Here is a 12,230-nt window from a genome sequence, read left to right as displayed (position 1 = left end):
GAGCTGGCAGCCCTGCCCAGCCCCACGGTGTGTGTGCTGGTTCCTGCTGTTACCGCTGCTCTCTGCTCTCCCCTCAGAGCACGGAGCAGGTGGCAGCTTTCTGCCGCAGCCTGCATGAGATGAACCCCTGTGACTGCAGTGCTGCCCCCCAGGACTGTGCAGGGCCCCAGCTGAGCACCATGAGGCAGCTGACGGACGCAGACAAGCTGAGGAAAGTCATCTGTGAGCTGCTGGAGACCGAGCGCACCTACGTCAAGGTGAGCTGCCCCTGTGCCCCTGCACGCCCTGCCTGCAGTGGCACTGAGGGAGGATTGGGCTCTTCTCCTTCTGGAGTGCCTCAGCTGGTGTGCACTCACTGTCACTGAGATCTGGCACCGAGTCTGTAACTGGAAATGTGTAAATGTTTCCTTTTCCTGTCCTAAAGTCTGTGAAATCCAGTTATTTTGTGCTGTGTGTGACAAGGAAAGATTCTCAGATTAGGGAGGTGTCATTTGCCACCTCAGTAAATATGCAGAGCCAGTGTGAGGGACCAACATGGAACTTTTTTTCTGAATTTTTAGGACTTAAATTGTCTGATGGAGAGATACCTGAAGCCTCTACAAAAAGAAACCTTCCTCACACCAGATGAGGTATGTTGTCCTTTGCTTGCCTTTTTGCCAGAGAGCTTTTGCATGCCCCTCCACTCTGCCCACCCAGCTGGGCTTGTTTCTCTGAAATTAATTTCACTGAATTCCATTTCTTTCAAATAATGGATTTAGTAGAGCATCAAGGTGCTGCTCAGTAATGTCTGCAGCTTGTTTTTTCCTGACACCACATTGATTATACAACTGGACTGAGAATTGCTGCAGCTCTAGAAAACAGAATTTAGCCTCAAAGTGATATTTTCAACATTCTGCTGGTTTTTTTCTCCTTTTATTAGCTGGATGTTCTCTTTGGGAATCTGACTGAAATGGTAGCATTCCAGGTAGAGTTCTTGAAAACTCTGGAAGATGGAGTAAGGCTGGTTCCAGACCTGGAAAAGCTTGAAAAAGTTGAGCAATTTAAGGTAACAATTGTTTACTTTTGCATATTAAAAACACATCATTTGCATACTCTCATTGTTTAAATTTTGAGGAGACCTTTAATACTCTCCATCATATTTTTCTGACTATTGCCACTCTTGGTTCATGTAAAAACCTTAATTCATTTAGGGTGAATTTTCAACTGATGCTGGTGCTGCTGAAAAATTATCCTGCTGCAACTGTAGTTTATGCTACATTTAGCCACATAGAGCCCTAGAAACCATGTGCTTTTTGGTTCTATTCTTGCCCTTCTGCCAGATTTCATGCCTTGAGCTGTCAGGAAATGCTAGAAATGGAAAGTTACATAAAATCTTTGTCCTGACAAGTCTCATGTTCAGAAGCCCTCTGGGGCTACAGATCAGAATAATACATGGAATTTTGCATTTCCACTCTCAGTCCATGGTGGCAAATACTTCTGGCTTTCAGCAGGTGTGCATCTTCACAGGTAGAAATGTAAACTGCAGCTCTGTAACTTCATTTAAAACCAAGGGAAATGCGGAAACAAATTTCATTTTGTGTCTAATGCAGTGCTGCTAGTAGTGGAGGCATGGCAAGGAGATGATAGAATGTTTTTCCTTTGGGGAATTCCACTCTGGCTCTGAGCAGCACCCACCTTGGTAAAGGGCAGGATGAGTAATAGTAGCAGTCATAATAATAATAATAATAATAACAACAACAATAATTCCTCTGGCCCCTGTGTGCTCAGAGCTGGAAGAGAGCAGTGCCAGTGAAGGTCCTTCCAGAGAAAACTCCATCTCCTGAGTGCTGCTGCTGCTTCCAGCTCTTCCCATAAACCTGCACCCAGCTCACTTTCAGTTCTGCCCCTGGCCCTGCCTGGAAGCAGGGGGTGAAATGTGGCCTTCTGTGGTTTCAGTTCTCAGTTTGCTTCCCCCTGTCCCACTCACTGTCCCCAAGCTGCCCACGTGTGGTCTCAGCCCCTCCCCAGGTGCTGTCTGCTTCCCAGGACATTTGGGATTGTGTTTGACCTGAACACCAGCTCATTTCCAAGCAGGAGAAGCCCTTGGTGTGTGTGTGAGGGATGGGTGTTCTTGCAGCTGCTCAGTGCCTGACCTGCTGCAGGCTCAGACACATCCACACTCTCTGTGCCCTCTGGCCACTGCTGAGGGCACTGAGGCTTTACATGCAGCTCTGGAGCTGGGAGCCCAGTCCCTGAGGAGGAAGAGCTGCCTCCAGATGGGACCTGGCTGATGATGCTGATTGCAGAGGCTGAATCCACACACCAGGGCTGCCTCTGTTTTGTGGTGGATGAATCATGGAGTTACAGAAAGATCCCCCAGTTCCACCCCTTCCCCTGTCCCAGGTTACTCCAAGCCCCATCCAGCCTGGCCTTGGACACTTCCAGGGATCCAGGGGCAGCCACAGCTGCTCTGGGCACCTGTGCCAGGGCTTTTCCATCCTCACAGGGAAGAATTCCTTCCTTTTCCAGGCTGAACAATCCCAACCCTCCCAGCCTTTCCTCCCAGCAGAGCTGCTCCATCCTCCTCTGGGCTCACTCCAGCAGTGATGCCTTGGTGTGCAAACACACTAGAACTGCATTGTCCTGTCCTCCAGAAGCTGGATGGAAGCTTCAGATGGGCTGGCTGAGGGCAGTCACTAAATGCCTTTGTACTGATGCTTTTTTCCTTTCCCTCCCAGAAAGTGTTGTTCTCCCTGGGTGGATCCTTCCTGTACTACGCTGACAGGTTCAAGCTGTACAGTGCCTTCTGTGCCAGCCACACAAAAGTCCCCAAAGTCCTGGTGAAAGGTAAGAGCCCTTCCAGAGCTGTCACAGCCACGTGCAGCTGGTGGGCACTGCACCCCAAGCCTCTCAGGGCAGGGATGGGGCACACACCTACCTGGCTGCTCTCCAGGAGTGGTGGCTCTGGAGTGACCTCATGGTTTTTTCTGTGCACTTTTCCTTTTTTCATTTCTGCTTGTAAACTTTTATTCCCTGTGCTGCAAAGAATACTTGGCAGCTCTGTGGAATACATAAATAAATGATTTGTTGCTAGTCACATCCATGCTTTCTTTTGGCAATTTTGGCATATTGGAGCCTAATGCTAAAGCTATAGACTAGGTAGATCTGGTTATTTTGCTTTTCTTTACCACTGCTGACTGTACTTGTAAATGAGAAAGTGTTGTGCTTGAATTACTGCATAAACCAAACTTAAAATTCTATTCCAGAGGTAAATCTCCTCAGAAGCCTGGGAGTGTATTTCAGGTGTCACTTGGTGTCCTCAGCTGAGGTGCAGGTGGCTTTTGCATTTGAAACTCAAGTTGCTTTATGGAAATCAAGTGACTGCCTGCAAAAAACCCCAACCTGACAGGGACACGACTCCAATAAAAGCAATCGTGTGGAATTGCTCCTGCACTGAATAATTTGTGTGTCTATAAATACCACCTCCTCCTTCCTCCCCTCCTTATGCTCCAGTGGAGGGAGCAACAGAGAAAATGGCAGTTTTATCAATTCTTAGCAGTCAGGTAGAAGAGATGATGGCAGGCAGGTGTCCAGCCTGCCTGTGCTCCCAAAATCTGGTGCATTAGCCTCAATTTGCTGCTCAGCCTCTCAGCAGCTCCTGATGGTTGTTGTGACTCAGTGCTGCATTTTAAGGTGTAACAAGGTAACAAGAACCAGACTTGCCAATATTGTGGGTGCACCATGGCTTAGAAGCAGTGACTTCTCACAAATGTCCAATTGGAGACTTTGCTTAAAGGGACCGGGTGATTAAAATAGTTTGTGCTGCTGTGGAATAGTTGCCACCAGAAATGCTTAGTGCTGTCTGCAGCTGCTCCCAGGGGCAGGCACTGATCTCTGCTCCCTGGGACTGGGCCAGGGAATGCCTGGAGCCGTGTCTGCAGGGGCTTGTGTGGATTTAGGAAAAGGTTCTTCCCCAGAGGGTGCTGGGCACTGCCAGGCTCCCCAGGGAACGGGCACGGCCCCACAGAGCCCCAGCAGCGTTTGGGCAGCTGCCAGGGCTGCCAGGGTGGGACTGGGGGGTGTCTGCGGGCCAGCAGTGGGATCCAGTGATCCTCATGGGGCCCTTCCCACTCAGGAAACTCCACCATGGATAGTGAAATTAAAAATTGCCCATGCTGGAGGTGGATGCCTGCTGTGAAACCCTAAATAGCACATCCGGGGAGAGCGCCAGTGACTCAAATCCTGGAGGGTCTGAATCTAATTCTGCAGGCTCAATCAATCTGCACTCCCTCACCAAATGTCTCTGGGTAACCCAGTTTAAAGCTGGGAAGTGCTTCCTGGGGGCAGCACCGTGGCTCTGCAGTGACCAGAGGCTCCCTGGCACTCTTGCAGCCAAGACAGACTCTGCTTTCAAGGCGTTCCTGGACGCGCAGAACCCGCGCCGGCAGCACTCCTCCACGCTGGAGTCTTACCTCATCAAACCCATCCAGAGGATACTCAAGTACCCCCTGCTGCTCAAGGAGCTCTTTGCTCTCACTGATGTGGACAGTGAAGAGCATTATCACCTCGATGGTAAGCGTTTAACCCCTCTTTTCTCTGCTTCACCTCACCTCCTCCCCTCCCTGCCTCTCGGAGGGTTCAAATTCCCTTTTGCTGATCCCCTGTCTCTCTTCCAGTGGCCATCAAAACCATGAACAAAGTTGCCAGCCACATTAATGAAATGCAGAAAATCCATGAAGAATATGGAGCGGTGTTTGACCAGCTCATAGCAGAACAAACAGGGGAGAAAAAAGAGGTAAAAACCAGATTGAGAGAGGAAAGGGCTGTTATTGGGATGCCTGTTAAACTGGATCCAGTATTTATCTTTCCTTCTGTGCCTTGAAGTAATCCTGGATCAATCCCAGCTCAGTTCAAGCCTTGAGCTGAATTGAATTCAGGCTTCACTGAGGGGAGGGTAGAAGGATGGGAGAATGTCCCCCTGAACTGGGGATGGAGCTCAGTTTGTCACACTGGGGGACCATGAGGACAAAGACCTGCATCCCCCAGCAGCTGGGAACTCCTTTCTTAGTCTGTTCCCAGCAATGTGTCCATAGAGGAGCCTTTGGGCAAAGCCAGCAGCCACAGCAGCTGTGGGGAGGGGGTGCTTCGGCCACTGCACCTGATGCAGTCTCTAGACCTCACCCCAAACTGAATACCTGTGTAAATATCCCAACAAAATACAAAGAAACTGGTAGGGAGAAAAATGGACAAAGGGGAACAAAAGGCAAAGAAAACATCTGGGTTTGACCCTGACTTCCAAGAGCTGGACTCTTGAGTTTAACTTACCCTAATTTAGTTTACATGGAGCTATTAGCAGTCAGCTGGTGAAATACTCCAGAAGCTTGCTGGGGGGAATTTTGTTCACTGCTAGAGCTCATGCAGGTTTTCTTGGGTTGCAAAGTCATTCAGATTCCTGGAGCTGATTAAAGCCTTGCCTCTGTGCATGTGTTGGTGTTGGCAGGTGGCCGACCTTTCCATGGGGGACTTGCTCCTGCATAACACAGTGATATGGCTGAACCCTCCTGCTTCCCTGGGCAAGTGGAAGAAGGAACCTGAGCTGGCAGCATTTGGTTTGTATCCAGGACTTTTATTTCACATGCATTCAGGGCTGTCAGCTGTGCCTTAGCAGGTACTGAAAGTGACCAGCCTTCCCAGGGCTGGCTGGAACTTAAACATGGGCTTGTCTCTTTGCTGCAGTGCTCAGTTCTGCTCTCTGGGACTTTTCCTGGCTCAGGTGAAAGGTTTGTGTGCTTGGGAATAGCAGAGATCCATTCCAAGCCTCATGGATGCTCTTGAGGAGAGGCTGTGGGAGTGGGTCTGGTCACTCTGGGCAAGGGAAGGCTGAGAGGGGATCCATCAGTCCACACAAATATTCCAGCAATCCACACAATTATCCCATCATCTGCACAAATATCCCCAGGGCTGGCAGAGGAAGGTGCAGACTCTGCTCAGTGGTGCAGTGACAGGATGAGGAGCAGTGGCCAGGAACTGGAACACAACCTGAGGGAGAAGTTCAGTCCCTGGAGGGGCAGAGCCCTGGAACAGCTGCCCTGGGAAAGTGTGGAGTCTCCAACTCTGGGGCATCCCAAAGTCCCAAATTCCTGTGTCAGCTGCCCCAGGTGACCCTGCCTTGGTAGGGGGGTTGGACTGGATGATCTCCAGAGGTCCCTTCCAACCCCAGCCACCCTGGGATTCTGGGATTCTGTCACTCCATAGCTTTATCTCTAACTTTCTCCTCCAGTGTTCAAAACTGCTGTGGTCCTCGTGTACAAGGATGGTTCCAAACAGAAGAAGAAACTTGTAAGTGTGCAGGGACTGATGCCATGGGCACTTCTGGGGCTGGGGTGTTTTGCTTTCCACAAAGCCATGGAGCTGGAATGTGCTCTGGCATGTGGTCCCTGGTGTCTGAGCAGCTGGGCGGGCACAGAAATCCTTCACCCTTTGTTGCCATGCCTGCCACATACCTTCCCTGCTGGGGGGTGGGTTGTCCTGGATGGAGCTGTCACTGTGAGTGTGTCTCTTGGCTTGCATTCTTCAATCAGCATGTGTGAGTGTCTGGGAGCTAATTAGAGTCTGTCACCTCACACAGTGCCCTGGGTGTTGTGTGCCACCAAGCAGTGCTGGCTGCTCTCAGCTGCATCAGGAGTGGCTCAGGGGTCCCTCTGGGGTTTGGGATTCCAGGCTGAAGCTGAGCTTTAATAGAGTATAGTGATACAGGGAAAGAAGTGAACCCCTCCCATGGCATAAGCCAGAGAGGGATCTGAGGTGCCTGCGTGGGGAAAGGCAGCTGGCTCAGGGTGACTCCAGAGAGGTGCTGCCAAGTGTGTGTGCACCCAGGGCTGGGCTGGGTGACTCTGGGGGGCACTGCAGGAGCTGAGGGGCCTCAGGGCTGCCTCAGTCCAGGTTCAGCAGGGTCTCCACAGGCGCGGGGTGAGGAAAGCCTGTGTGCAGCTGGGAGCCCAGAGCACAGGCTGCCCTGGGCTGTGGTTTGCTGACAGTGTGTGCCGTGCAGGGAGGATCCCACCGCGCCTCCATCTACGAGGAGTGGGACCCGTTCCGGTTCCGGCACATGGTGCCCCTGCAGGCGCTGCAGGTGCGCGCCCTGGCCAGCGCAGGTAAGCACTGCCTGCCACACCTGGCTCACTGCACGGGCCCAGGCACGCTGCAGCAACACCTGCTGGTTTCCCCCTAGACACAGAGACCAGCGCTGTCTGTGAGATTGTCCACGTCAAGTCCGAGTCTGAGGGCAGGCCGGAAAGGACCTTCCACCTCTGCTGCAGGTAAGTGGGTTCCCTGATTGCTGTGTCTCTGCACCCCTGCTTGCATGTGTCCTTCCTTGGGGGCACTCTGGGAACAGGGAGGGTGTTACAGCCTCACTGCTGGAAGATGAGAATAAAGGCGTATAACTTGTTCAGCACCTTTATGGGAAAAGCCATATTGCAATTTTCCAGTTAAACTGCAGCATTGGATCTTTATGGCAGGTGTTGTGTTCAGCTGGTTCCTTTCCTGGCACCAGGTCCCAACGCCTGCACCTGGGACACTGCCTTTCCTTCAATGAACATCCATTGTTGTGGCTGCCCTGGCAGGTTTTTAGGGTTCGGGCAAGAACTTGGAACACAAGTTCTTCAGGATCCAGCAGAGCTGATGCCAAACCAATTCCTACATGCAGGAAGAGTTGCAGGAGCTGTGCAGCTGTGGGGTGTGTTTGCAGGGACAGATGGACTGTGCACCACAGGTCACTGGATGTGTGGGACACAGCCAGGTGTGGGTGGCACTGCAGGGAAAGGAAACCTGGAGAGGGCTGAAAGGCTGAATGTTTTATGAATGACCTGGGTATTGGTTTCCTGCTGCAGTGACCATGGATTTAGCTTTGCTTTGTAAACACTGAGCTCAGTGGAGTCTTCTCTGGGGAAGCGCCCGCCGCTCAGTTTGCCCTGTCTGAAATCACAGAACTGGCCATTATTTACCTCATTCACAGCCAGCTTTTAGCAGCCCCCAAGGGGTAACTGTGCCTTTTCTATTCCCACCTCTCTTTCAGCTCTCCAGAACACAGGAAGGACTTTCTGAAAGCAGTGCACTCCATCCTGCGGGACAAACACAGAAGACAGCTCCTTAAAACTGAAAGTTTGCCCTCCTCCCAGCAATATGTTCCTTTTGGTGGAAAAAGATTGTGTGCTCTAAAGGGTGCAAGGCCAGCCATGAACAGGGCAGGTACTGTAGGGCTGCAGACTTTCAAGATCCCAGTAACCCCAGCACTGTTGTAGGACATGTGGTGGTGTGTGTCACTTGTATATGAGGATTAGCATTCTCTCCTGTATTTGTAAAAACTGCTGGTTTTCCATGATTCACTTCCTCGAGAGCCTTAAATTGCCTCTGTTTACCTTGCTTTGCACTCGAGGCTCAGCTTCAGAACAGTGCTTCTGGCATGGAAGGGAAATGGGATTCCTGGCAGTGCACTTTCATCTGAGCTGGGGTTCAGCTGGACAGGGCAGGAGCTGTGTGACTCTAGGAAAATTTACAGAATTTTGAGGGAACCCGAGCACTTTTGAACTAAAATGCAGAAGGAAAAGCAGCTCCCCTGAGCTTGGTTTGAGGGGGCAGCTGTGGGTGTCCTCTGCCTGAGCCTTTTCAGCTCAATGGCTAAAGGGCACGTGCTCCTCCTCCCCACCTTTGGAGAAGCGTGCACTTGGTACTTTGATTTTAGTAATGGCCTGTCCTAAACCATGGATTTTCCTTTCCACTTGACTTCAGGTAAAAGCAGTGAGAAAATCCCAGGGAAAAGCAGGTTTTCATTTTCAGAACTGTAGATGCTGGAGGGAAAGAAACATTTGCTTCCAACTGCCAAGTGCACGGCACCGCTGCGTGTTTTGTTCTGGTCTGTTGTTCGTTCCTTGCTCTGCTCACTAGATCCAGCTCTGCAGACAGCCAGGCTTTCTGTTCCTCCTCTGACCAGGGCAGGCCAGACCAGCACCAGCTGAGCCCAGCTTCTCACTCAGGGTGCTGGAGGTGCCAGACCTCCTTTCAGCTTGGCTCCGTGGGGCATTTGCAGGATGAATTCTGCAGGGATGAAAATCCCACCTTGGAGTCCAGGCCTCTCCCTACACATCAAATTTGTGGCAGCTGAGCCATTGTACTTACTGCACCTTGTGAGGCTCAGGGACCTTAAAATGTGACCTCAGCCCCAGGACAGAGCTGGATGAATCCATCCTGCAGGTGTTGTTCAGAGCTCTGAGTGTGCCCCTGAAGCACTGTGCTGCAGGGTTTGTCCCTGTTTGGGAAGATGTTCTGGCACGGGAGACGGGAATTTGCTAACTGAGCCAGTTGTTGAGTAGGTGCTGAAAGGAATTTCTGATGGCTCTTCCGGGCTGGGGGATTGCTGTTTTCCTCGCCCCCCAGGAAGGAAGTGAGGAAGGGAGGAGCAGAGCCGGTGTGGTTGCCTGCAGCCCCTGCAGCACGCTCGGCACAGGCAGCCTGGAGAGCTGCCCGAGGCCAGCCAGGTGTGCCTGGCCAAGGTGTGAGTGCGGGATGGCACGGGGAGCCGGCGGCGCCCCGCTCCGGCCTGAAGCGCGGCCGCGGTTTTGTCTTTGTGCGCAGCGTCGGCCCCCAGCAAGGCCCTGGGCAGGAGGCGGCGGCGGCTGGCCCGCAACAGGTTCACCATCGACTCGGAGGCGGCGCACGGCAGCAGCCCCGAGAAGGAGCCGGCGCAGGGAGGGGACACGGACCGCTGGGTGGAGGAGCAGTTCGACCTGGCGCGCTACGAGGAGCAGGACGAGGTGAAGGAGACCGACATCCTGAGCGACGACGACGAGTTCTGCGAGGCGGCGCGCGGGGCGCTGCAGGCGGCGTCGCTGCGGGGCGCGGCCGAGCCCGGCGCCCGGGAGGTCATCTGGGTGCGCCGCCAGGACCTGGCGCCCGCCGGCCGCCTCAGCACCGAGCTCTGAGCCCCCGGGACCCCCCGCGGGACCCCCGGCCCCCGCGGATTGCACTCTTGCACACACCGTTGCGGCAGCTCAACCGCTCCGAAGCCATGCGGCCCCGCTCGAGGCCAGCTCCCCAAACCAGCTTGGGGCCCGTCCTAGGTTCACCAAGGGCTTCCCCGCTGTTTTATTTATTCTGGAACAATCAGGGGCTGGGGTTGGGCAGGGAGAAGGCGATGGCTGGAGATGAGCTGGCTCTGGGTGCCCCGGCCCGGCCCCAGCAGAGGGGTTGGTGGCCCGTCGTAGGCCCGTGTCCTGCACATGAAACTGCCTTTTTAACCTGTACAGTCCAGTGCTCTCCTCCCTTTCCCCTCTCTAAATGTACCAGAATATTCTTGTATTTTAGGAATGTGCGAGGAAAGGTTTGGGATTTATGTCGTGTTCGGTCCTCCTGGTCTGTGGCTGGTCTAATTTAATGTCGATGTCGGAAGCTCTAGTTTTACATACTCTTGTAAAGATGCCAAACTCTCTTAAAAGAGATCCAAATTTAACACTTGAAGAAATATTTTTTTGTATTTTACCTGAGATGCAGGGGCACAGAGGGGTAAGAGATATAGGGTAGCTCCACGTCTAGGATACGAGGCTAGCTTTTGGCAGAGGGTTAGGAATGGTGGTTTTATATTAAAATATGAACTGGAAACTCTTATTTAGGTATAACTTTCTTCAGGAAGAGGTTTATTGTATATGTTTGAGACTGGAGTTTAGTTAGCTAATAAAAAGAATAATAAATGACATGACTGAATTGCAGCGGAGCAAAGGGATCTGTGCCCGTGCCCTGGCTGGAGCCACAGGTCCCTTTGCTCCAGTCTCTCTGGCAGAGTTTGGGCTTAGGGGACAGGAATTCGTGGCCAAAAAAACTGACCTCACCCGCTCCCCTACCGTGGGTGAAACTAGTGTATTTTAATTCCTTTATAAAAGCTTTTCCACTGCAATAGAGGATGAAAAAAGTTCTACACAAGTAAACGTCTTTAACATTTTAGATCTTTTATTTAAACATCTAAAACAGGGTAAAATACAACTAAAATCTCGTGGTTTTTAAGTAGACTTCCAAATACGAAACACAAAATAGCACTTTTTTTTTTTTTTTAGGGTTTATATAGCTTTTCCCATTGCAGTCTCACCTATAGGAAAAAAAAAAAAAAAGGAAGATTATATGAAATTTTGTCTTGTTTTGTCAGTATCTATTGATGTTTGACACACCAGTAGGTACTTTGAGAACCTGAAATTTTATAATAGCCTTAGGATTATATTTTATAAAATCCACTCTGACTATATTTTAAAAGGTAACAAAAACGACCCCCCCCACCCCAAACACCCATCACTGTCTGTGTGTCCCAGCTGGCGTCCTCCCCTCCCTTCCCTGGTTCCTGGTGCACTATACTTGACTTATGAAAGCTTTCTCTAGTACCTTTTTGCTATCTCCTGGTTTCTTTTCATAAGAGCTTTAGAAGAGTTTCTACCCCCTTTGTACGACCCCCTGGTTGTTTTTGTACCATCCCCTGTCGGTCGTGTCCCACGTGCTGGAGGGTTGGGCTGCTCCCAGAGGATGCAGTCAGCACTCAAATACTGGAAGGCTGGTACTGGGAAGGTACCGTGGCTCTTGTACATAATGTCATGACATGTCTATGTCAAAGGTTCTTATATATTTCTTTTATAAGCTGAAAGAAGGTCTATTTTTATGTTTTTAGTTCTATGAATGGAACGTTGTAAATGCCTGTCAGAAATAAAATACTGGGAAAAAAAAAACCAACAAAACTGTGGAGAGTGATGTGTGATGGCATGGGAGTGGGGTGGGGTGTGTGCAGCACTCCTGCAGCATCCCCTGCAGCAGTGACACGTTTGCTGCTTCAGGCAGGAGTGGTTTGGGTCTGTAAGGCTGCCAGGCCAATCCAGACTCCTCAGAAGGGGAAATGGTGAAAAGAGGAGTGAGGGCCTCCAGAAGAAAGCAGCACATGGGTGGTGACAAGTGACATGTGTGTGCCAGCTCCACAGCTGAAATGCTTTGGCTCTAAAGCTCCCTGCTGCCACCAGCCAGAAACAGAGGATGGCAGGGAAAATTCTCCTGCAACTGCCTGTGCAATTTGGAGAGGTGAGACCTTGTTTTTGTGCCAGGACAGATCCCCTGTGCCAGATCCCCAGCTCACAGGGTGCAGTTAATTAACCCCTCTGCAATCACACCTTGGTCCAGCAGCCAAGTGATCTGCTTCTGGGGCAAACAGTGTTTGACACAAAACA

At 51.4% G+C, this 12,230-nt stretch overlaps 1 protein-coding gene across 3 annotated transcripts in view; it reads left to right on the top strand.

Moving 5' to 3' along the window:
• TIAM1 (TIAM Rac1 associated GEF 1) overlaps nucleotides 1-10,885 on the top strand; it is a 143,066-nt gene extending 132,181 nt beyond the window's left edge. For 2 of the 3 annotated variants that reach the window (XM_079321266.1, XM_079321267.1), the window contains 12 exons: nucleotides 78-257; nucleotides 561-629; nucleotides 920-1,045; nucleotides 2,718-2,826; nucleotides 4,372-4,551; nucleotides 4,656-4,774; nucleotides 5,480-5,588; nucleotides 6,260-6,318; nucleotides 7,031-7,133; nucleotides 7,211-7,298; nucleotides 8,057-8,229; nucleotides 9,613-10,885. In XM_079321266.1, coding sequence (XP_079177392.1) covers nucleotides 78-257; nucleotides 561-629; nucleotides 920-1,045; nucleotides 2,718-2,826; nucleotides 4,372-4,551; nucleotides 4,656-4,774; nucleotides 5,480-5,588; nucleotides 6,260-6,318; nucleotides 7,031-7,133; nucleotides 7,211-7,298; nucleotides 8,057-8,229; nucleotides 9,613-9,959 — 1,662 coding nt within the window. In that variant the 3' untranslated portion in view covers nucleotides 9,960-10,885. The remainder of the gene's footprint in view (nucleotides 1-77; nucleotides 258-560; nucleotides 630-919; nucleotides 1,046-2,717; nucleotides 2,827-4,371; nucleotides 4,552-4,655; nucleotides 4,775-5,479; nucleotides 5,589-6,259; nucleotides 6,319-7,030; nucleotides 7,134-7,210; nucleotides 7,299-8,056; nucleotides 8,230-9,612) is intronic. The other variant, XM_079321268.1, reaches the window with a different exon arrangement.
• Nucleotides 10,886-12,230: the final 1,345 nt, after the last annotated feature.

Source organism: Erithacus rubecula (assembly GCF_903797595.1).
Source record: "Erithacus rubecula genome assembly, chromosome: 1".
Lineage (NCBI taxonomy): Eukaryota > Metazoa > Chordata > Aves > Passeriformes > Muscicapidae > Erithacus > Erithacus rubecula.
Note: the sequence above shows the minus strand (reverse complement) of the source record. Positions and strands in the feature narration are given on the sequence as shown.